This window comes from Penicillium verrucosum (genome assembly GCF_028828655.1).
Source record: "Penicillium verrucosum strain IBT 35672 chromosome Unknown utg000003l_segment0_segment0, whole genome shotgun sequence".
NCBI classification, from domain to species: Eukaryota; Fungi; Ascomycota; class Eurotiomycetes; order Eurotiales; family Aspergillaceae; genus Penicillium; species Penicillium verrucosum.
In genome coordinates, this window is record NW_026643212.1 from 3,128,611 (window position 1) to 3,151,517 (window position 22,907).

At 50.2% G+C, this 22,907-nt stretch overlaps 10 protein-coding genes across 10 annotated transcripts; 4 read left to right on the forward strand and 6 right to left on the reverse strand.

The window, feature by feature from the left end:
- Window positions 1-523: 523 nt before the first annotated feature.
- hapX (bZIP transcription factor HapX) lies at window positions 524-1,957 on the forward strand (the record flags this gene model as incomplete). The annotated part of the gene is made up of 1 exon (XM_057221545.1): window positions 524-1,957. The coding sequence occupies one exon, from the start codon at window positions 524-526 to the stop codon at window positions 1,955-1,957; it is 1,434 nt and encodes a 477-aa protein (XP_057071817.1).
- An 800-nt stretch (window positions 1,958-2,757) lies between these two features.
- Window positions 2,758-4,399, reverse strand: N7516_008827 (RNA-binding signal recognition particle subunit SRP54; the record flags this gene model as incomplete). Its single annotated transcript, XM_057221546.1, has 2 exons — window positions 2,758-4,266; window positions 4,322-4,399. 2 exons carry the CDS (start codon window positions 4,397-4,399, stop codon window positions 2,758-2,760), a joined length of 1,587 nt encoding a protein of 528 aa, XP_057071818.1.
- Window positions 4,400-4,648: 249 nt separating this feature from the next.
- On the forward strand, window positions 4,649-5,566 carry N7516_008828 (rRNA-processing protein RRP15; the record flags this gene model as incomplete). Its single annotated transcript, XM_057221547.1, has 1 exon — window positions 4,649-5,566. The coding sequence occupies one exon, from the start codon at window positions 4,649-4,651 to the stop codon at window positions 5,564-5,566; it is 918 nt and encodes a 305-aa protein (XP_057071819.1).
- Window positions 5,567-5,881: 315 nt separating this feature from the next.
- On the reverse strand, window positions 5,882-6,622 carry N7516_008829 (ferredoxin family 2Fe-2S iron-sulfur cluster binding protein; the record flags this gene model as incomplete). Its single annotated transcript, XM_057221548.1, has 3 exons — window positions 5,882-6,123; window positions 6,185-6,291; window positions 6,363-6,622. 3 exons carry the CDS (start codon window positions 6,620-6,622, stop codon window positions 5,882-5,884), a joined length of 609 nt encoding a protein of 202 aa, XP_057071820.1.
- Window positions 6,623-6,836: 214 nt separating this feature from the next.
- On the forward strand, window positions 6,837-8,420 carry N7516_008830 (mitofusin complex protein UGO1; the record flags this gene model as incomplete). The annotated part of the gene is given in 3 exon segments (XM_057221549.1): window positions 6,837-6,948; window positions 6,965-7,200; window positions 7,281-8,420. The coding sequence occupies 3 exon segments, from the start codon at window positions 6,837-6,839 to the stop codon at window positions 8,418-8,420; spliced, it is 1,488 nt and encodes a 495-aa protein (XP_057071821.1).
- A 799-nt stretch (window positions 8,421-9,219) lies between these two features.
- N7516_008831 (alkaline phosphatase family protein) lies at window positions 9,220-11,313 on the reverse strand (the record flags this gene model as incomplete). The annotated part of the gene is made up of 3 exons (XM_057221550.1): window positions 9,220-10,994; window positions 11,054-11,177; window positions 11,236-11,313. The coding sequence occupies 3 exons, from the start codon at window positions 11,311-11,313 to the stop codon at window positions 9,220-9,222; spliced, it is 1,977 nt and encodes a 658-aa protein (XP_057071822.1).
- A 748-nt stretch (window positions 11,314-12,061) lies between these two features.
- N7516_008832 (putative class III chitinase) lies at window positions 12,062-13,027 on the reverse strand (the record flags this gene model as incomplete). Its single annotated transcript, XM_057221551.1, has 1 exon — window positions 12,062-13,027. The coding sequence occupies one exon, from the start codon at window positions 13,025-13,027 to the stop codon at window positions 12,062-12,064; it is 966 nt and encodes a 321-aa protein (XP_057071823.1).
- A 1,732-nt stretch (window positions 13,028-14,759) lies between these two features.
- On the forward strand, window positions 14,760-17,333 carry N7516_008833 (putative spindle pole body associated protein SnaD; the record flags this gene model as incomplete). Its single annotated transcript, XM_057221552.1, has 1 exon — window positions 14,760-17,333. One exon carries the CDS (start codon window positions 14,760-14,762, stop codon window positions 17,331-17,333), a length of 2,574 nt encoding a protein of 857 aa, XP_057071824.1.
- Window positions 17,334-17,776: 443 nt separating this feature from the next.
- On the reverse strand, window positions 17,777-19,849 carry N7516_008834 (uncharacterized protein; the record flags this gene model as incomplete). Its single annotated transcript, XM_057221553.1, has 3 exons — window positions 17,777-19,274; window positions 19,331-19,608; window positions 19,667-19,849. The coding sequence occupies 3 exons, from the start codon at window positions 19,847-19,849 to the stop codon at window positions 17,777-17,779; spliced, it is 1,959 nt and encodes a 652-aa protein (XP_057071825.1).
- Window positions 19,850-21,268: 1,419 nt separating this feature from the next.
- On the reverse strand, window positions 21,269-21,883 carry N7516_008835 (putative L-PSP endoribonuclease family protein Brt1). The gene is made up of 3 exons (XM_057221554.1): window positions 21,711-21,883; window positions 21,489-21,646; window positions 21,269-21,339 (listed from the first exon to the last, which is right to left on the reverse strand). The coding sequence occupies exons 1-3, from the start codon at window positions 21,870-21,872 to the stop codon at window positions 21,273-21,275; spliced, it is 387 nt and encodes a 128-aa protein (XP_057071826.1). The 5' UTR covers window positions 21,873-21,883; the 3' UTR covers window positions 21,269-21,272.
- Between the last annotated feature and the right edge of the window lie 1,024 nt (window positions 21,884-22,907).

Genomic DNA, 22,907 nt, shown 5'->3' on the forward strand with positions numbered 1-22,907 from the left:
CCACCAATGCCTTCTCGGAACCATCTCCACTCAGATTCGGATCAGATAAAAAATTTCAAAAGATCCTCTCGGGATTAGGTTTAGCAGGATAGTAATTGAACCAATAGTAAATCAACAGAAAAAGAAAAAAAAGAAGAAACCCTGCAAGAATGGCAAAAACAACATATAACCGAAAAGGTTAACGTCCGAAACCGGCATCATGTGAGCACATAATCTAATCTGATCATCGGCCACTTTTTCTCGGCTTTTCCCCCCTCCCTTCGCACCTCTCTCTTCTCTTTAACCTTTCTATACTATTGGTGTGCCCATTCTCCGTCTGATTAATTCATAACGGAGTTCGAAAAAAGACTCATTCTTTCAAACTCCTTCTTCCTCTCCAACTGGTCTTTCTCGCTTATCGGCTCATATGAGCGCACTTCCGCTCTTCCGAACGATAAACGGCTCGTGCGTGTGCCCCGACCATCCCCGATTATTGTTCCCAACTGACCTCCACACAGTACTTGAACATCAATTCGGTGTCAAAATGGCCAGTGGTGTCTCTATGGCACCTGCTCCAGCTGGAGTTCCTGCACTGGCACTCGCACCGGCACCCATGCTGGCCGCCAGACCCTCTGTAGCTCCTTCTCCAGGACCGGGTACACCCGGCTCTATCACCTCGAGAGAATGGGTAATCCCACCACGTCCCAAGCCTGGTCGCAAGCCAGCCACAGACACCCCGCCGACCAAACGCAAAGCACAGAACCGAGCAGCTCAGCGAGCGTTCCGTGAGCGCCGGGCCGCCCGTGTTAGTGAACTGGAAGAGCAAATGAAAGAAATCGAAGATGACCACGATATTCAAGTTGCCTCGCTCCAACAGCAAATTGGAAACCTCTCCGGTGAGGTTGATCAGTGCCGCGAGGAGATGGGCTGGTGGCGCGACCGATGCCACGCCTTGGAGAAGGAAGTATCGATCGAGCGCAGTGCAAAGGAAGCCCTTGTTAAGGAATTCCGGTCATCTCTTGCTGGCCCTAATGGCAACAAGCCTGCGCCCATTCCGGACTCTGTGCCCTTGCCACCTCGCAAGACCAGAAGCTCCCGAATGGAGGACGTTCAACCTACTAGTGCCGAACGTAACAAGGAAGATGGACAGACCCATGTACCTCTGGGGTGCAACAACTGCTCCAACGCCCACTGCCAGTGCATTGAAGATGCATTCGGCTTGCCAATTGATACCCACGAGTCATCTCGTTCTAGACACTCACCTCATGGCGTGGGCAGCCCGGAACGTGATCACAGGGATCCCCACATCAAGCCCGATCCGGAAGAGATGGAAATCGACTTCACCGCTCAATTCTCTAGCGTTCCAACCCAATCTAATGACCAGGACGTCTCCTCGCCCCCCGTTGATCCCTGCGGGTTCTGCCAGGATGGCACACCCTGTATCTGCGCCGAGATGGCCGCGCAGGAGCAGCAGCGTGTACGCAACGTCAACACATTCGAGACCAACCGTCTTGCACCAATCCAATCCATCTCCCAATTCACCCCGCCCCCATCCGAGGGAGACGTCCGATCAGAAGTGACCCTCCCACCCATCAGCCAAGCAACCAACCCCTGTGCCAATGGGCCAGGCACCTGCGCCCAGTGTCAAGCCGACCCCCGAAGCACTCTTTTTTGCAAGACGTTGGCAGCCTCCCGGTCAGCGAGCGGAACTCCATCGGGAGGAGGCTGCTGCGGAGGCGGAGGAAAGGACGGCGGATGCTGCATGTCAAGAAATGCCCCCGCCGCCGCGCCCAAGCCGCGTAACAACGCCACCATGCCTTCGCAACCTCCCGCACCCAAGCCCGCTCCGCCCTCAGAGCTAACCCTGAGCTGTGCCGATACCTTCACCACCCTGTCCCGTCACCCGAACTTCGGCCGTGCCAGCGACGAGATCTCGACCTGGCTACCGAAACTCCCACACCCTCCCCGACCCCCGTGACATCGCTCCCACAGACAGCCGCGGTGCTCTGGAAGTCGAGGCCGCGAGCGTCATGGGCGTGCTGCGATACTTCGATCGTCGCTTCGCTGAAAAATAAACAATCCTCATGGATCTCATGCGTCCGGGATCCCTTCCCCCCTTTGCTTGCGTTTTTTCCGCACTTTTGATACCCAACCCCCTCTCTCCCGGGCGCTTCATGTACCATCATACGGACTTGTTTCATAACCTTCCTGTCTTTCTCTTCCTGACTCCCATGGGAAATCGATTTGAGCTCCATGTATATATATCTATATGGCTCAATTCGTTTCCTATCTTCCACCCAAAAGCATGACATGTTGATTCTCGTTCGATCTCACTGGGCTCGCTTGGTACAAGGTCCCCTGGCCGCTATGAACATGGTCAGTAGTTGATCTGGTGGAGCCTTTGTTTTCGAGCTTAATTCTCTCTCCTTTTACTAGACGGGTGGATTTTAGCGGCGTTTATATTTCAAAGATTATGTGTACAACGTGGTTTTATTATGAATGAAATGATAGTACCGCACTAGAATTTACCTTTTCTCAAAATCATAATTCAAGATGTAGAACAAGAAGGAGATATAATTCCGTTTTCAGGATGGTATATGTGATAGTGATAGGCTCATTACCAAATTTGTTCTCGTGTACAGGTGTTGCACATAAATGTGAAAGAGCAAGAAAACGCCAAACACCAGCCCAGATGCTAAGTTGATGAGCCAGCGGTTTGAAATGGAAAAGAGAAAGAAAAAAGCAGGGACGCAACAAGAAGATCATCAAAGTCCGAGCTTAACGTCCTCTTCCACGTCCACCACCACCGCCACCACCTCCCATTCCACCCATCATCCCGCCCATTTGGCTCATTAGGCTCTGCATATCCGGCATGCCGCCGCCGCCGGCACCACCACCACCTCCCATCATCTGCATCATCTTGGCCATGTCGGGCATACCGGGCATACCACCGCCGCCAGCACCACCCATGGAGGCCATGCGCTTCTGCATGGCAGCCATCTGCTGGTTCTTGTTTCCGCCCTTCATCATGTTCTGAGCTTGCTGCATCTGCTTCTTCTGGCCACCAACACGCTTGGCCATGCCGGCCATCATGCGGTGCTGGGAGAGGACATCCTCGACTTCACGGACCGTGGTTCCACTGCCGTGCGCAATGCGGACCATACGGCTAGGCTGCTCGATGAAGTTCTTGCCGTCGCCGTCCAGCTCGGCTACAGTCATACTGTCGAAGATGTAGACCATGCGGCGCAGCTTCAGTGAGCCGTCCTCGTCATCCAGACCCTGGGTCATGTTAGACAGACCGGGGATCATGCCGGACAACTTGGACAGCGGGCCCATCTTCATGATCGATGTGATGTTCTCCCGGAAGTCGCGCAGAGTGTAGATACCTTCCGCAATGTGCTTGTATGTTTCTTTGGCACCTGCGGAATCCTTCGTCATGGCCTGGACGTGCTCGACAAGTCCAGCGACATCACCCATGCCTAGTAGTTTCTGAACGAACGCGCGGGGCTCGAATCGCTCCAGGTCCATCATGTGCTCACCGGTACCAAGGAAGATAATGGGAGTATGTGTCGCGGCGACAGCAGAAATGGCACCACCACCGGCGGCATGGCCATCAGTCTTCGTAATAATAATAGCTCCAAAGTCTGCCGTTGCCTTGAACGCCGCGGACTGAGCCTCGGCAGATTGACCAATCGTGCTGTCAAGAACGAGAATGGTCTGGTCTGGGGTCACGGCAGTTTGAATTTGTGTCATTTCCGTGAAGAGCTCTTCCTCCTGTCTATGGCGACCACTGGTATCAACAATGATGATATCAAAACGCTCCTTCTTAAACTTGGCCACACCCTCTGCGGCCACGACAGCAGGATCTGTCTGCGTCAGACTACCATAGTATGGGATCTTAGCCTTAGTAGCGTTCTGCTTCAACTGATCGAAAGCACCGGCACGGAAGGTATCCGCGCAGACCAGCGCTGTCTTGAATCCTCGCGTCTGGTAGTGCCGAGCTAGCTTCGTACACGTTGTTGTCTTACCCGCACCCTGCAAACCGACAAACATGATCACATTGGAGCGACCCTTCTTTGGACGGAAGGAGTCTGCATGGGGGTCCACCAATTTTACGAGCTCATCGAAGACGGTCTTCTGGATCAGTCGCTTCTTGTTCACTGCGGCTGGGAGCGAGGCGAAGTTCACGCTGGATTTGATCGATTTGCGTAACGTTCCTACGAGACGGACGTTGACATCGGCGGAGAGGAGAGCGGCGCAAATTTCCTTAATCATGTCATCGAAGGCCTGTCATTGTATTAGCGGGTTGGCTTGTGGGCCGTACTGGACAACACAAGCATACCTTCTCATCGAGGTTATTGGACCTCGTCAGGTCATTGACGGCGGAGTTGATTCGCCGCCCAAGGTCTTGGAGAACCATGATAAATATGTGTGTAGATGTAAACGATTAATTAGAAAAACCAGAATGAGACCGTAGTCGTCTATGATTCCGCGATGGAGGAGGGGTGAGGGTGAAGCCCGTCGAGAGACCAGAGAGGCGATGTGGAGGGGCCAATCGGAGAGCCGACGCTTTCTCACCGCCCCAAAAAAAAGTTGTGATACGGGCACTTTTGGATCAGCGTCTTGACATTCTTCTTTACCTGCATTATTACAATTTTTTTTTGTAACAATGCCTCCTACTGTTTCCAAGAAGCGCAAGGTCCTTGATGGCCTGAAGGGCAACACTGGCCGCAAGAAGAAGTTCGTCAAGCAGCGCTTCTATCACAGCAGCTCCGAGGACGAAGAAGAAGATGGGAATTTCAACCCCGTCAGTCTTGAAGACTCGGACGCCGAAGAAGGAGGTGTCACAGTGACCAAGCCTTCGGCCCTCGACCTCCGCATGAAGAAGGCAAAGACACAAGAAGAAGCACCCGCACCCGAGCCGAAAAAATCAGATGCTAGCGCTAGCGACTCAGACTCCAATGTCGGCGAAGAGATTGAGCTGGACGACGAAGACCTCGAGAACGACGACGATGAAAGTGATGCCTCTGGATCTGAAGAAGATGATCTCTCCGACTCGTCCCCGGCCGGCAAAGCTACAGGCGCCAATCGCGGCCGAGCCGTTCCCAAGCGCAACGACCCTACCGCATTCTCAACCTCCATCTCCAAAATTTTGTCCACAAAGCTTCCTACTTCCGCACGGGCTGATCCCGTTCTCTCGCGAAGCTCGTATGCCGCGAAGCTGGTGAACGAGGCTGCAGATGAGAAGCTCGACAACGCCACGCGGGCTAAGATGCGCGCTGAGAAGAAAGAGGAAATGGATCGCGGCCGTATCCGTGACGTGATGGGTATCAAGCGAGGAGTTGCTGGCCCCGTTGCCGAGGAGGAGAAGCGCGTGCGCAAGATGGCGCAGCGTGGTGTTGTCAAGCTGTTCAATGCTGTGCGCGCGGCCCAAGTCCGAGGAGAGGAGGCGGCCAATGATGAGCGCAAGAAGGGCACAATTGGTATGGGAGAGCGGGAGAAGGCTACCAATGAAGTCAGCAAGCAAGTATTCCTTGAATTGATCAATGGAAAGAAGGGAAAGCCTTTGAACATCGAAGAGGCGTGAGCTGGACCTACGATTACCCATGGCATGTTTCTGGCGTTGGGAGAATTCTTTTGTTATATATTCTTTTCTACATTGTAATAAAATTGCTTATGTGGAGAGTCTTGTTTGATCAAATTAGTAAATAGTACAGGAGATTTTCATTTTGAAATACCGTGCAAGCCTACTAGTTGCATCGGATGAATATTACAGTACAAAGTCCTATTCGATCCCAAATAGGAACACAAACCCCCGCAGTGTCCAGCCTTCTCGATTTGGTAAGATATGAGAGTATTCAAGATCCAAACGGTCCCACCCGGGGTTTCTGCTGGTCTCTCTTTATTTCGACTCAAAGTCGCTTGCCTGGAGATTCCGTGTCATGGATGGCAATCGCACAACCAATCCGTCAAGATCCTTGGTCATGATCACCTGGCAGCCCAACCGAGAGGTCTCGGTAAGCCCGAAAGCCAGATCCAACATGTCGTTCTCGTCGTCCGATGGCTCTTCCATTTTATCAAAGGTGTCCGGGTCGTCCACAATCACATGGCACGTTGAGCAGGCACAAGATCCTCCGCATGCACCTATTCGAGTCATCATGTCAGATATTTGGAACTCAATAACTATTATGTCGACTCGACTCACCTTCCATTTCAAGGTCATTGGCCTGTGCGATGTCGAGTAGGTTATCGCCCTCAGCAACCTGGAGGTCTATCTTGGTGCCATCCTTGTCGATGAAAGTCAAATTGATCCTAGGGAGTCAAGTCAGCATGCAGCACAGATAGCGCAAAAGCGCAAGAAGAGTGCAATCTGGTGGGCTTACTCTTCTCCGGCCTTTGGCGGCGTGATATGACCATGCGCAGCTTGGGCAGTCACTGAGAAAGCACGTCGGGATGTATTATATCCTTGCCAAGGCAACTGAAGGCTTCTCTGTGCTTTGATTTGCGAGCGAATGGGTGTTGTGATGCCGGTGTTCTTCCATGACCTTGAATAACTTAGGCATCTCCGCGATTGAGTCAAACAAACATCCCCGGTCTTAGGTACACGGCGCAATTGCTGACCAACCTCACGCCAGAAAGCCATGTTGTAGAGAAGTTAATAAATAAATTAAAAGGGGAATTTGAATGTCAAAAGGGAAAGAAAAAGAGGATCCGGGGGAAGATGGGAAGAGTGAGCAATGATCGGCCAATGGCCGCGGAGGGAAAAAAAAGACTGACAAAGCTTGGGCGTTCGGACATTCCACTCCTCCCCGTTCTTCTTTCCCCGAACCACCTTTAACTCCGACCAACATCACATTATGGCATCTCGTGAAGGGATCAATCCCTTGCGGCCTTACTATATCCCACCGTCTGGCTTATCGCCCGCTTCAAATGCGCCCCCCCGAGGTGGCATCGCCGTCATCGGCCCAGGTGTTTGGAAGCACAGCCCGTGATCTCATGCCGGACTTGGACTATGCCGATTATTTGGAAGCCTCGCCCTCTGTGTCTGACTGGGTCCGCGATGCCTTGAACAAGGCGCTTGTGCGCTACACCAAAGTTCTGACCGCACAGCCGTTCGATGTCGCCAAAACCATCCTGCAGGTGTATGTCGTACCAGACGCCACAGAGGAGCAGTGGGAGCGGAACTCGACACCGGGTGCTGAAGGAAGCTCTTATGATTCGGTAAGAAAGCTATTATTCTCTATAGCTGATATACAGCTGTATTGGATTGCCCGACAAATGACTGACGGAGTTGTGTATAGGACTCAGAATCATCTGATGATGAAACCAGCTACTTCACCTCAGCCGCCCCTCCAACGCCGACACCGAGTACACCTCGATCTCGCAAATCACGCCACCACATCACCGACCGCAGTGGCTATATTCGACCAGAATCTGCCACACAGCCCAAACATGCATTGACTCTCAAGAACTCGAACTCCTTGACCGAAGTATTATCCCAGCTTTGGTCCTCCAGCGGCCCAACCTCCCTCTGGAAGTCCTCCAACAGTACATTCATTTACTCACTTCTCCTGCCGACATTAAACACTTTCATCCGCAGTCTGCTCACGGCAATTGTCGGTTTGCCCGAGGAAGACATCTCTACCTCAATGACAGCGGACATTCTGACGGCATCATCCCCTCTGGCAACGCTGGTCCTGTCATTCATTTCCTCCTCGCTATCCGCCCTGGTCCTAGCTCCTATTGACACTGCCCGTACATTCCTGATGCTCACACCAGCAACCCATGGGCCGGGGTCCCTCGTCCGAGCTATCCGCCAGCTCCCCACACCCAACTGCACAATCCCTTCGCATCTCGTCCCAATCACCGTGCTTCACTCAAGTCTCCCCAACCTTATCATGACTTCTACACCACTCTTCCTCAAATCCTATATGTCCATCGATCCCCTCTTAAACCCAAACGCATGGAACCTCTGTGCCTTCCTTGGCTCAGGACTTGAACTCGCCGTGCGATTCCCCCTCGAGACCGTGCTACGCCGCGCCCAGATCGCCACATACACATCCTTGAGTCTGCGCCAAAAGTCGTCAGGCGGTAGCATCAGTGCGGCATCTATTGATGCGTCCGATGTGGAAACCATCGTCCCCACCCCGCGCACATACCGCGGTATCATTGGCACAATGTGGCATGTTGTTTATGAAGAGGGTGTCAGCTCGAAACCCTCCGACACAGAGCGTGCCAAGCAGCTCCTCGGCCAGCGTACCTCGCAGAAGAAGCGAGAGCAAGGCCAGGGTATCCAGGGCCTATACCGCGGCTGGCGTATTGGCATGTGGGGTATCGCTGGCATCTGGGGAGCTAGTCTGTTAGGCGGGATTGCTGGTGGCAGTGAAGACGAGGTGACAACAAGAGGTGGCCATGGCCGTTCTAGCGGCGGACGCTTCTAATCGACGTCCTCGAGCCAGGAGGCCTTCGTCTTGGTCTTCCTTTTGGAGCCCACCAAATCGCTACTCATCTGATCCAATTAATAATTCGTGAAGAGACATCCCTCAGATCAAGTCTCAGCGATGTCTTGTTTTTTCTTCATTCCTCATTTCATCCCTCTTGTTTTACTGGTCGAGACAGTTCGCTATCTGAAATGTTCCGATTGGAAACGTCGGAAGCGTCTCTCCCGTCGCGTGCGTCATTGATCTTTGGTCTCCAATCTCCTCTCCTTCTCCCTCCTGTCTACCTACATCTTATACCCCGGTGAATGGATTCTAGGGGCCAAGGTGATCGACGTTATGTTTTTGGTTTAGCAGTCTCTTCAGCGCAAATCGTGTATAAAATCCCCCCTTCCCCACCACATAGCTATGTAACGAGATACAAGTCACAGCCTGATCTCGCTCCGGGCTTGCTAGGCATTTAATTTATCAAACATTATATATTGAAAAGTCTCTTGCACGGAATATGCTTTTTTTTTACCGCCTTAGTATACAGCTAAAACAGACATCTAAAAAGAGATGGCAGGGCCACATAAGCGACCGACTATTCCTGCTGGATACTTGATTATAGAAACTGATTTTTTGTCATTGTGCTATTCAAGGTCGCGCTCCTCTAACTGCTCCTCCAACTGCTGTATCGTCCGAGATATCACACCCGGCGGCCACAAGCTTGAAAGAAGGTACGCAAAATGGCTATCCAACATGCCATGGATGGATTCGAATGAGCAAACGAGACGATCCATTGGCAAAATGTTCGCATCAGCTAATCAAGTCTCTCAATCTTCTGCAGTCGATTTGCAAGTTGAAAGTAGAGATCATTAACCGTTCCAAAAATCCACTTCGTCAACTCCGGCACCCGTCCGACAACAGTCCCAAGTACCACACTCCAACTGATATCCGGAATCTCATCCTGAACCACCCGGCCCGGTGGCAAGGACGTGTCGTGGACACTCGCATCGCGATCCAATGGAACACTGAGACGATACTTCCAAACTACCTCCCCATCCACATATAACGAGTACGTAAGAACGGAGCTGCGAGCCCGAACAGGCGCAACGACACTCGAACCAACGTCTTCGACAACATCCGCAATATCAATAAGCCCGAACTTACTATTCCCATTCGGCGCATACTTCACCATAACATCCTCGGCGTCTGTCTGGTGGTACGTACGGATGGGGAGGTAAAACATGCTTAACGGGCCAACACTGAACTCATGCAGTCCCACCCCAGCCGTATTAGGCAGAAACTGATCGCGACCTAGGTTAAGCTCCGGGTCCGGGAATCTAGTAGCACCGAATTCATGTCTGTCACCGCTAAGCAGGACGATGCGGATTCCTAGCTCGCGCTCCGCTCGCCACATTGCTTCGAAGACTAGGCGACGCTCGTCCAAGAACCCGCCCCAGGTATCTGTAGTGCCGACGTGCCAGTTCTTGGTGAACGGCACGCTGGAGGTGATGATTTTCCAGTGTACACCTGCTGGCTCTGGGGTGGAGATGTACGCGAGGAGGGATTGGAGCTGGGGAAGGCCGAGGATGGTTGAGTTCTTGTGCGAGGGCTCGGTGCGGTAGGTGCGTGTGTCTAGCATGAAGAATGAGGCTGGGCCTTGCGTGAAGGCGAAATAGGTTACGTTGTCTGGGTGGGCGAAGGGCGCGGCGGGGATAGGTGGGTTTCCTCGCACGTGGTAGTGCATGAAGGGGTCTGCTGCTGCGGGATATGGGGCGGTTTTGTTGCCTTGTGACCAGTCATTTTCGATCTCATGGTCATCGAGGGTGTGCAGCCAGGGGAGGTCGATGGCGCGGTTTTCTTCTGGGCCGTGGGTCCAGGAGGGGGATGAGTAGACGCGTCTGTACTCGCTGCGATAGTGCGACATTGCTGAGCCGAAGCGCCAGGGGACATCTATGTAGATAAAGTCGCCTAGAAAGAGCATGAATGCTGGGCGAAGTCGCTTGGGCAGTTTGGCGAGAGCGTCGGTCATTTGCTCGAGGCCTGGGATCCGCAGTGGATGTGATAGTATGTTGTAAGGGAAGTTTGGCTTCAGACAACTTGATGTTACAAAAGACAGTTGGCTGGCTTCAGGGGTTTCGGGCTCTGGCGCCGTAGTAAATGTGCCAGTTTTGTTGTTAGACAGCGAGTAACGATACTGTGTCCCCGGCTTCAGGTCGGTAATGGTCACTGTCGTAGTAAAGTCGGTGGAGTTATCCGCCTTGTAGACGATACCCTCTTCGTACCAGTCCTGGCTAGTTTCAGAGACCTCTTGGAACATGATGGCCACTGGTAGGCGAGCCGAATCTGGCTCGCGAAAGACCAAGTTGGCAGTGGTCGGGGACACATATCCAATGCGCGAGAATGTGACATCTGTGGTAGGATAAAGTAGAATACCACGGGTCAAGAAGTCAAGTGTTAGCGCTGCCAGCACGACATTGATTAATATTGTGATCCTGGTCCACAGGGGCCACTTGGCCGAAGGCAGCCCTGTCAACAGTGTGTTAAGCACAGAATCGCCGGCTTTGGCACGGCTAGATCCTGACTTATACCCTGTGAATCACATAGTTAGAATCTCTCTTGCGATTATTATTTTAGAAGTGGAGCCTGACCGTTCGAGGCTCGGGCTTTAGCTGTCTCGTTTTGAGGTTGGGTGTCCTTGAGCAAGGAGAATATTGACGACAGGTACACCACCAGGGAGGTAACCACGAGAGGTACAAAGTGGTGACCAGGGATCTGTCAATATGTGAATTTTCTGAAACGCGACATTAGGTATTTACGGGGGGCTCTTTACCCATCGTAGAAACGCGAAGGTCGTTATTCGGATAATCGCCGAGCTTGTGGCTACAGCAATGCGCCGTATGGAGGCCATTATGCAAAGCAATATGACCAGCTGTAAAAAGTAAAAATCATTGCATTGCTAAATAGAAACAATGGAGAGGATGAAGAGTGGAGGATCGTTTCAAGTTGTTGTTGCGATGACGTATCTGGGAAAGATCAACAATCATACTACAACATGTTGTAACTAGTTATACAACATAACTAGTTAGTTATGGCACATAACTCTTTCATTGGTTCATCTCACTTCACAAGTATCATGTTGAATCTATAATTACTTTATATAGTATTTTTATAAATGAATACTGTTGAGCAACTATGTGGGGAGAAAGCAGAGGAAGAATTATTAATTGATTAAACTAGAAATGTAGGGGGTTATATACCCTGCTAAAACCATCTAAACTCTGCTCGATTATAGTAAACAAGCTAACAAATAGCAAATAACGAACAAATAGGGTGAGATAGTAACTAATGAGAGAGTTATGTGTCGGGTGGCATATTTAGTCGCCCGTAACATAGCATACATAGTATATTGAAACATCAATTTGCCCTATAAATCGTATGAAATTTAAATTGTTGTGTACACTTTATGTCTATTGCCTGGCTTTAACTACAACAGTAGTAGTACCCTACAATTTAAGTACTAAAACCTGAGGCTCTAGTAATGCACTCTCACGTGGCAAAGGAATTTATGCAGGCCAACATTGACAAAGCCATTCACTACAACTAGTTAGTTATATAGTCATGGTCTGTCAGAAATGCTAGATATTCATTTCGCCTCATCAACGTCCCTGATTCAGCATATCTTGAAACAAATTATTCAGAGTGCTCGCCATCGGCCCTGCCGACATTAACTGACGAGCTGCCACGACAACGTCTTTCATACCCATGTTCAATGACATATGAGCAGCCCACTGCCACGGTTTCGCTGTGCCCCCAGGTAGAGCATTGTAATACTCCCAACCCATGACGCCACCAAAATTGGGAAACTGCTCGACCAACGTTGCCAGAACAGGTCCAATCTTCTCCTGGGACACATAACCCTGTGATCCATTACCCGGGTTTGTCAACAGGCCATAAACAACCCGTCGCGGAGACCATCCCTGGGAGATCATAGTAGCATACATCCGAGGATCCTCAGCAGGACCCCAGCCATTGTAGAACTGGACATTGTACCAGCCGATCTTAGAAGCACGAGCCTGCTCAAGTTCGCGGTAATCAAAGCCTGATAGGTTCCCAACACCAAGCAGTGCAGCTGCCACAGGAGCCAGCGTAATGATAAACGCGTCGCCCAGATCAGCCTTGAGTCGGTCGATGAGTCGGATGATGCCTTGCAAAGACATACTCTCTTCTACATCGAGATCGATTCCATCAAGGCCATGGCGGCGGATGACGGTCAGGAAAGGAAAATAAAATTGTTCGAATTCCGCCCGACTGCCGTCAAGCCGCGTAAACGAACCTGGGGCGGCCCCGCCTAGCATGCCCATGACTTTCACGCCGTTTCGCTGCAAAACGGGTACCTCGGCCCATAGGGGGTCGAATTTGGCGTTATCTGGCGGGTCATCGTTGAGAGTGATGTCTCCTGGTGCACCATTCAGGTGAAAAGCGGCGAGAATAACATGTGTTGTCCCGGTGTTGTTTTCGAGGAGCGGGAGCATGGAGACATACTGGCCCCCGCCTGGGATGAGCGTTTGGTGGTACAAGATCACCCGCGGGCGCTCGCCGAGTCCACCTCGGATAGGTGGCATTTCGAAGAGAGGAAAATATTGAATATGCAGCTATACGTATTTTGTAGCAACTTTATTCCATGGGTTTTGTTTGTGAGGGATAGATGACACGCATAAACCTTGGCGGTTGGTAGCTGTGGGGGTTCGAGATCCTCCAGGCTCCTAGCGTCTGAGAAAAAGGACCTTAAGAGAAATAAAACTCCGGAGTCATGCAATGACGAATTTCCAAATCAAAAAATGGAAACAACCGGGGAATATCGCTGCAACACAAAGTAGTAGATCGGACTGAACATCTGCGCACAATAAACCAAAATCCGTACTGACTAAGCTGAATCTATACAGTGTGATCTACATCTATTTTTGAGCAAGGCTGCTAGCCTTTTGCAAGGAACTATGGGTATTGCTTTGGGATGCAGTAGGGCTAAGTACGTGCCGAGACTTTCTAGGGTATCTTCTTTTCATACCAACCCAGACGGGCCTGGATCACTGCTTCAATACTAGAACCATGGGTGCTGATCCCTATATCCATGGCGTTGGATTCGGCTCGATGGGGGAGACCTGAGGATGACATCAAATCTGAATTCCGGATTAGTGCTCCAGCAAATTGAAATGAGCCACCAGGGACAGTGTGTATCTCAGGGTGGACTTCTTCCAAAGATACACGAATGGCAGGTCTACCCTGTGAGTACACAGAAAGCTGACCAGCGGAAATCCCAGGGAATGTAATATAGAGACAAGCCACCATTGCCTCCGATGAGCTGATGGAGGCAAAATAAACGTTTCTGGAGACTACATAAGGCGCGGGCCATGTCCATCAAACCAACCTTGTGGAGAAGCAACATTTTCTTGCGGAGCTGCGTATACTTCTGATATCAACTTCCATACTCAAATAGAATGATGGCTTTGATCAACGGTACTTGGATCATGTCACGTCCACTTCTTAGACTTCTCCCATCCACACAGTCTGTGAATGTTGGATTGTGGCATCGCTGTAGTGTCGCCACAGCACCGCCGCCCAATCATCCACATCACCCTAACCCTGGGAATTTTTCAAATCGTCCACATGAAGAGATTTCAGAGATAGCCCACAAGGGTGGAAAAAGGGTGGGAAAGCCACCGGCGTGGGTGGATTCCATAATATGGATCCAGAGAAACAGGTGAGAGTGCCCCAACATCAACTAGCAACAGACCTTGTCGTTAATTGTATGAACACGAGTAAACAGCGTGCTATCGCTTCGAAAGGAGGTCGTGCTGGTGCTCGGAAAAAACCACCAGGGAACGGGGAAACCGAGTTAGAAGCCGAACGGCGCGGCCGATCGCATGAGCCTTCGGTGGTTCCACCTGGATTCGAAGAATGGAAGACAATGGCTTGATTTTCGACCAGACTGTTGATTATAGGGTCAATTACATGCAAATAGCAAATAATAAATGTGAAACAAGAGAGAAACAGGAGAGAAGAGAGAAGTAACAAGTAAGAAGGCATAACTATCAAACACAAATGGCCGCTAGACCTAAAAAGGCAGTGGATAAACATTAATGCCTCAGGCGCCCAAATACAAACCGTCGCGAGATTCTTGCATCTTTCTTTTCTCCCCCGCAATTTGGTTATTGTTATTTCTCTATTTACCCAGTTAATATCTTTCATTTGGTAACACCTGAGTGCAACCCCAGCCATTGTACTTGACCTCTGCTTTGGTAGTTTTGGCCTTATCGTGTTGCCCTCAACTTTGCGCATCTGCACGCGTGCGCAACCATGGCCAACACGGGCTATACCTCACCATTTCCAACCTCACATGACACCATCGGGCAGTCAACACTAGTGACGCCTCTCTTCATGCCATCCTCTCCTCCACAACATCCTTCCAGCCCATTGAGATCTCCGATAACCGCCCAAACTCCTGCAACTGCGCAAACTCCTGCAACTGAGCGCGCCGCAACACAATCTAGCAACCAAAATCGTGACCACGAAGCTGATGATGGATACCATTCCGATAATGGAATGCAACATGTCCCTCGACCACCCTCTCCTGGAAGCCCAACGGGCTCAGATCTCGATGCGCGACTTGCTGATTACACCTTGGATTTCAGCAACTTCCCGAGCGGCCATTTTGCTTTGGATGGGCACGAGGAAACTCTGCCCCCTTTCCATGAAGATGTAGATAAATTATCCGATGTTGGTGGCCCGGAAGACTTCACTGCGAATATGGAGAAATACCTAATGGGCGATATGGACAACGGAGCGAACCATCAGGATGAACACGAAGAAGAATACGGATCAGTACGACGATCTTTTCGGAAGTCGAAGCAACCTGTGATCGAAGAAGAAGCCGACTCTGGCGAATACAGTGAATTCGGACCGCCAGTGGATATGTCGACCCCTTCACACTTGTTGCACCGGACCAGTGCTCTCCCCAAAGATTCGACTCACTTAGAAGGAATTGAAGAATACCCCGATGATGATGATGATGAGGCCCAGGACTCCGCATCTCCCTCCGCCCGAAAACTGTCGGACGCTTCCAGTCATGCACCAGAGGAGCAAAATGAGGATATTCACCAGCAGATCGCACAACTCCAGCAAGCCTTGAAGGAACGCGATGACCAATTGCAGAAAAACCGCAATCGTGTGCTCGAAGCTGTTTCTGCCGGTGAGCAGATCCGTCATCTCCAGACAGAACTGCAGCGGAAGAATACTCTCCTGGATGAGATGAATGCAAAAGGTAGCGACGAGGCAATGTTGCGCGAGCAATTTCAGTCACTTCAAAAGAAAAATGAAGAGCTGGAAACTCTATTGCGCCAATCAAGCATGAACACAACGGATCTCAATCCTCTTTTGAACCAGATTCGTGAGATGCAACAGCAGCTCCAAGACAGAGATGCACAGACTTCTATGGACAAGGAGCGGTTGGAGACAATTGCTCACCTGCGCCGGCAACTTGATCTTTCCCAAGAGCAGGTGCGAAAGCGCGATGAGACTCTGGATGAGACATTCACCAAACTGAAGGAAGTCACACGGGTCAAGGATACAGAAATACAGAAAAAGAACTCGGAGGTTGATCAACTCCAAGCACAGATCGACGACTACGGGCTGGAGAATGAGAAGCTCGAGTCCGAATTAGAGCGTGCGCACAATGATTACCAGGTCCTCGAGGAACGGTTCATCGATTTGGAAACTAGAAATCGTCCTCTGGAGGAGAAGAACACTACACTGGAAGCAAATCTCACCCGTGTTCAATCCCACATGGAAGCCCAGGAGAGTGCTCTCAAAGCTGCTGCTGCAGAACTCCCTATCAGTGGCCATAGCACATACAGCGAGATTCTTGACCTGATCAAAGATTTGGGCCCAGGGGATCCTGCATCCCCACTCCACTCACCATTGAAGGAGAAGTTTGTGGATGGCCAAGGTGTGCAACAACCGCAACAACCCGACATGCCAACCATTACAAGTCTCCAGCAAGAACTCCAGGAGTTATCCGCCGCCCAGAAGGCCGCAGATACCGAGGCAGCACGTCTGCGTGATCAGGCAGCTGAAGCGCAGACCCTTATCAAGACCATCGAAACAGAGAACTCGGGACTCTCCACCCGAGTGAACGAGCTCACAGCGGCCCTAAACAAGTGCCAGCACGATCTAATCCAATCGCAAGAAGGGAACGCTGAGTCCCTCGAGACGATTGCCCGCTTGCAAGAAGACAAGATTGCCGAACCTCTCAGCCCACCCCCGTCGCCCCCAACAGCGCGCGGAGCTCTCAACGCAGAGCCAAGGGGACCGGACACAGCAGCCCTGGAGGCGAACCACCAAAGCCAACTCCGCAGCCTGCAAACCGCACACTCAACGGCAGTCTCAACTCTACGCGCCTCGCACGCCGAGTCAATGCGCAAGATCCGCAACCTCCTCACAAGCGCCGAGCAACGGGAAACCGATCTACGCTCGGAACTTGCAAATCTCCGCTCCTCATCCACCACCTCCGAAACCCACCTCCGCAAGAGTTTCAAAATAGAACTCAGACGGCTTGAAGACGTTATCGCCGCAAAGAATGAAACCGCGGCCGAGGTCGACCAGCGCATCGCTTTGTCAGTAGACAAGCGCGAGCGCGAGTGGGAGCGACGCATCGACCTGCTCCTCAAGGAGCGTGATCGCATGGCCAAGGCTTTGATGATGAGTTGGGGCGAGAAGGAACTTGGTCGTGGGCCGGCGTCTTTGACTGAGGGTCAAGGCAAGGAGAGCCGTCGTCGTGATCGAGAACGTGATTTGGATGCCAAGAGTGGACAGGCTTATCGCTACAAGTATGCCCAGAAGCAGAAGTCTAAGAGCACGGAGGCTAGGGCTTAGATGGGGTTGTTAATCTTGTTGTTTTTCTGGAGTTGATGTACAATATCGGGTTGTGGATTGCGTTGTGCTTTTTTTGCTTCGTCTTCTAGCGAACTGGTGTACTTTCGTGGAATGGAATTTGGGATCTGAAATTGCATGTCTTCGTCTGTTCTGTTCTCCGTTAAGGCGGATTTTGCATCTTGTTCTCTTTCGAGTGCTACCAAATGAATTTTGTACTGATCTTTTTACCTTGTCTCTATTTAACTAACATTTAATTACTTGTGTTTCTATTGTAAACAAATTTAATTTGGTATCTAAAAGTGACTTCAAAAGCTAAATGTAACAAACAACACCTGGGCACACTATCCACTAACACAAACCGTGTAACATCAAGAAAATAAATCAGATAGAACCAAAAGAATGTCCGACCAGCAGACAGACAGATATTAATACTCAAGCTCCTTTCAATAAAAGCCCAAACTCGTACGATTCGCACCACGATATTTCGTCTCATCAATAGAATTAGACGGCAACTCCGAGCAAGCAGCCGAAACAGGCCTGTGATCATCACCCGAAGCATGCGGGTCAGTTGTCTCCAAGATACAGCTGAGTGGACCACTTGCGCTGGCAGGGGTACTGCTGCGCGGACGGCGGGTGCTGGGATAGATTATTTCGACATCATTGCGACGGGGGATCGGTGCTGGCATGGATCTGACTGAGCCGTAGCGGCGCTGGTTTGCCCAGCGGGAAGATTGGTGTCCATACTGGCTGTTCCCGGGACGGGTTCTGGCGTGGAAGCTGTACTGGCTCTGCGAGTGACGCGGGATGTAGTTTGGGTCGAAGTGGTAGGAGGATCTCCGGACGGGGTAGTGGATGATGTTCTGTTTGGGTTGCATGGTTTTTCGCATTGAGTCTGGGTGCATTCTTGGGCCCGGGGCTTGATGACGGGGCTGGGAGTATGCTCTTGTTGGTCGTGGCTGGGAGGGTGGCCGTGGGACGAAATTTGGGTGATGCGGGTGGTGGATTGAGCGGGCTGTGGACATGGTGTAGGCTGTTCGGGAGCGGTGCACGTTTGGTGGAGAGGACGGAGTTGTTGGAACTACTTCTGGGGCGTCGGCGGAGTTCATTGTCATTGTTCGGTTGTGGCCTTCTGGGTGTGCTGGGTGTGCTGGGTTCGATGTTGGTTGGGTGTTTTCGGGGCTTTGGGGGAGGGATGCTGAAGAGGCGTTTGGCGTGTTGCCGTTTGCGACGAGTTGGAAGGTTGTGGATTGAGGAATTCCCTTGGGCATGCTGTTTGGTGTCACGACCTGCTTTTCGACATCCGATGCGGTGTTGGGGTCTGCGAGGGCCTGGATTTGAGGATCCGCTGATAATGGAAGCGACAACGGAAAAGATTTTGGAAGAAGTCGTCTAAGAGAAGATAGTGATGACTTTGCTCTCTTGTGGCTGGTGTATTCCTGAGGGATAGGAGGAACTTTAGGAGCAGGCGCATTAGCGATAAGAGCGCGTAATTCGTTGGCTGCCTGTGAACTCATGACGGTAGATGTGCTCGAGATGGGATAGAACTCGCTAGCCAGACTTTGTGATCCGGGCGAGATACGGTGCGCAGTGTCTGGCGAAATCGTCGTTCCAGACATAATCTCTCCATATGTCGAACCGGGATCAGTGTTGACTCGGAGTTGAGGTCGCAGACGGGCAGGGGCAGGATGCCGGATGCTGGGATGGCAGTTGACTTTGTTGGCTATTGGGTCCACAGACCAGAACTCCCCGGCTCCGTTTCCATCGTGTTGGCGGCAAAGATATATTATCTCGTTTTTGAGCGTTTCCTCGCTGTCCCAGCTATTGCCGGAGTTGATGCTCCCATTTCTGGTAACTTGCTGGCGCTTGTAGATACCGAGAAGAGATACATCATATGGGCGATCGCAAAGCTCCCTTGCGCAGTACATAGTACACATAGTGACCCTGTAGGATAATTGTCAGTTCAAATAAAGAAGCCGTGGAACGAAAATGCAGCATACATTGAAATAACCGATACGATCACAGACGCCCGGTGGAAGGCACAGCTTTTACCAACTCTCCAGAAAGTTGCGTCTGTCCCTTCCGGCAGGCAGTACACCTGCTGTGCAGCAACCACTAAACCAGCGACACTTGTAGCTAGCCAGAGCATAAGATCCAAGCGCAGGACGTATGTGCATATATTATGCAGAATAGTTTTCTGGGTTCCAAATCCACCAATGTTGTTGTATTGCCAAGCGACCAGGCTTTGGAGGCCGACAAGTGGCACTGAGAGAAAAGACTGAAAATAGAAGTCAGCAACACGATATAATAAGCAAGGATATTCGTGTCAAACATACTGCGACAAGTGCAAGTACAACACTCGGAGTCATTTTTGAGTCAACCTGGCCATTGCCGTAAAGGTATAGCACGAGAACCGATTCCAAGATGGACTCGAGGAGTAGCAAGTACAGCGCAACAAATATCACAAGCTTCGTCCATGTACCCTCCTTTCGCGGTGTAGCTGAAAATCCAAGTGCCATGATCGCGATAGCTCAAGTACCAAAGAACGAATTACTTTGTTAGTGGCCCTCCTCAAGTCTTCTGAGTCTCGGCAACCGGGTGGGGAAGAATGAGACTATGTTGTAGGTGAAGAAAAGGCGTATTGAATGCGCCAGGTCCAAATCGAACCCAGTTATAGTCACGCTGAAAGTTCATCAATTGGCGCAAAGAATAGCATACATAAGAATTTTATCAAGAGGACCGTTGAAGGACTAAAGAGGAATTTAATGAAGGGTTCTTAGCCCTGGAGCGCGTCGACGCGAATATAGCGTGGAGGGGTGGAATGTAGTAGCCGAGGGGGCGTGCGTCGAAAGAATCCAAGGCCTTGAGGATCCTCTCTGTAGAGGGTAGTCCATCTTAGTTTGATAACGTGGAATGCTGAGGACTTGCTAGTGCCAGGGTGCTAGTGCCAGGGATGTGTTGAGGGTTTGACTGTTGTTAGCCTTATCCCTGTGGACCTGTCTGTCCAGACGTCAGTTCGTTTCAGTCCCTGGGAATGGAAGTTTTGGAGCAAAATTGATCTTCTAAGAATCCAGTATGATTATTTCTCCGTGCATCGAAGGGTTATCCTTGATGGAGGTGAAGGTAGGAGGATAAAGGCGATCGTGACTGTCGGGAGCCCTAGATCCCTCGATGACGTCGTCAACAACCACTCCGACCATCAACAATCGCAACAAATCTTTGAATATTGCGATCAAATCTTGTAAGTCTTTCTTATTTTACTCAATTTCATGCTAATGGCTATTATCGCTTTGTGTAGTCCTAGCCAATTCTATGCACAGCACGTGATCGGAGGGGTTGATCTTCCAGGGTTGTCTGTAAGGATAAGAAATGAGCGTTGAACCTAGATTAATAAACATTCTGATGGATTTGACAGGCACCTGAATGCAGTGTCTTTGATGGTTTCAAGTTGTGGAATGCGCTTCTGATCTGACTTTCAATTGCTCAGTTTGCCCGTAACTCCAAGGCACGAGTTTTTCTTTTTTTGGCGGAGAGAATGGTCGAGTAAATTGCTGCTTTATCCCTTGGGCTTCGTCAGGATCAACTAGAGATCACGCACATTAGACTCGAGCATCACTTCCGTTAGTGGGATAAATGTCATGCCGTGCACTATATATATCGAGCCTGGTCTGCCTGAGCGTAATGCTCAGATATAGTGGTCCTTTGGCCTAGTGTGTAACTCGCCGGTCCAAGGGCAGGTTGTAACTCTAAAGACATCTTTGATCCAGAGGATCGGTCTTAGACTCTTAGGCTTCACATATATTCTTTTATTGTGAAACCAAGCCAAGCCAAGTGTTGAATCATTGTCAATGTTTGTTTGAATGAACGTGTTTAAGAAATACAGAATGCTATAGTATACCCGACAGCCCCTTTTGGTGCTATTGATTTTAAATAAAAGGTCATTTACAGCACGGCAATGCACTCAATCTCAACATCAGTGTTAAGAGGGAGCGTCTTGACCGCAACACATCTTTAGAGCATATACGTTAGCAAGTAATCAAATCACATATGAAGAGCCCCACATATGCATATGCAATCGTAAGCATCACATCGTCGGGGCAAAACATGACTCCAAATGACCCCAACGATAAGAAATCAAGGAGCGGGGTAAGAACTCACGTCCGGCAAGGCTTTACATCACCCCAGTACTGCATGTAGACAGAGTTCATATCGGCGAAATCATCCATGTTGGATAAGAACACATTGACCTTGACAACCTTGTTGATATCAGTACCGGCCTCCTCGAGGACGTGGGTCAGGTTCTTGATGCATTGGTGCTGTTGGAGGGTGGAGGTGTTAGCAGGTCGAATTCAGGTCAATTGGTGTTTACTGGTCTCTTACAGTGTGGGCCTTAACATCACCATCAATCAGCTTGCCAGTGGCAGCGTCCATGGGGACAGCGCCGGAGCAGTAGACGACACCATTGGCGACGATGGCCTGGGAGTAGATACCGGGGAGGGGCTTGGGGGCCTTGTCGGTAAGGACGGCAGTTTTGGAGGACATTGTGAGAGTTCCTGAGCGGTGGATGGAATTTGAGTTAGGGGTGAGTACGGGCGACTAAGTATGCCACCTGGGGCATAACTCTCTCATTGGTTTATATTTTCTGGCAGTATTCTAGATCCACTCTCGCCATACAAAAACTAATTGTTAATTAACTATTGGACATAACGAGAGTATCTATCAATTGCTCCATAAATCTTAATCCCGAAGTTGACTAGGTTTACATGGCTATCCATAACTATGCCATATAAAGTTAGTCCTAGAAACTGTGGAGGGAGAGAGGTATGATATGCCGACTAATTACCTACTTAAGGGGTCGATGCCTAAGGCACTAAAATAAATGCCTAAGGCCACTTTACATCAAATATCAAGTATCAAATATCAAAAAAATATATGAAATATGAAATATATTGAATTGAAATAGGTATCGTATATAGAATGAAAGATGACTTTATCATTATAAGGTTTAAGATCAATTATAGGTCGATATATTGATTAGTATTGAATCTCTCATGAGTAGTCTAGTTACTAGTATATTCTCCTTTCCTCTATTACCTTTATATACAACGACCACAATACATTACTTTGTATGTATTTTGATCTCCTCTACTCTATAGAGTTAAAATGATTAATGGATATAGGAACAAGAATAAAAGAGAAGTTGAAATTAGTATACAGATTAAACTTGTGCTTCGAGGGGGCGGTGAGATCAGCTGTCAGTCAATATCCAATGAGAGAGTTATGCCCCAGGTGGCATACTTAGTCGCCCGTAGGTGAGTCAATTGAGATAAAGTGATGGAAAAGCAGCAGCAAGTTCCCAAATTTGGCCCCCTTGCGTAGGGGATACGCTCTTTATCAACCGGAGCTACATCTGCACCCGATATTAGCCGAGACTACAACTTGACAAGTGGCCCCATTTTGTCCGATAGCACAGAGACAAAGAGCCGAGAAACATGGAGTGGCCCATGACGGGCTTGACGAAGGGCGTGGTGGGGAGGAGTCAATAATGGAGACGACGGTGTCACTGGGCCACTTTAA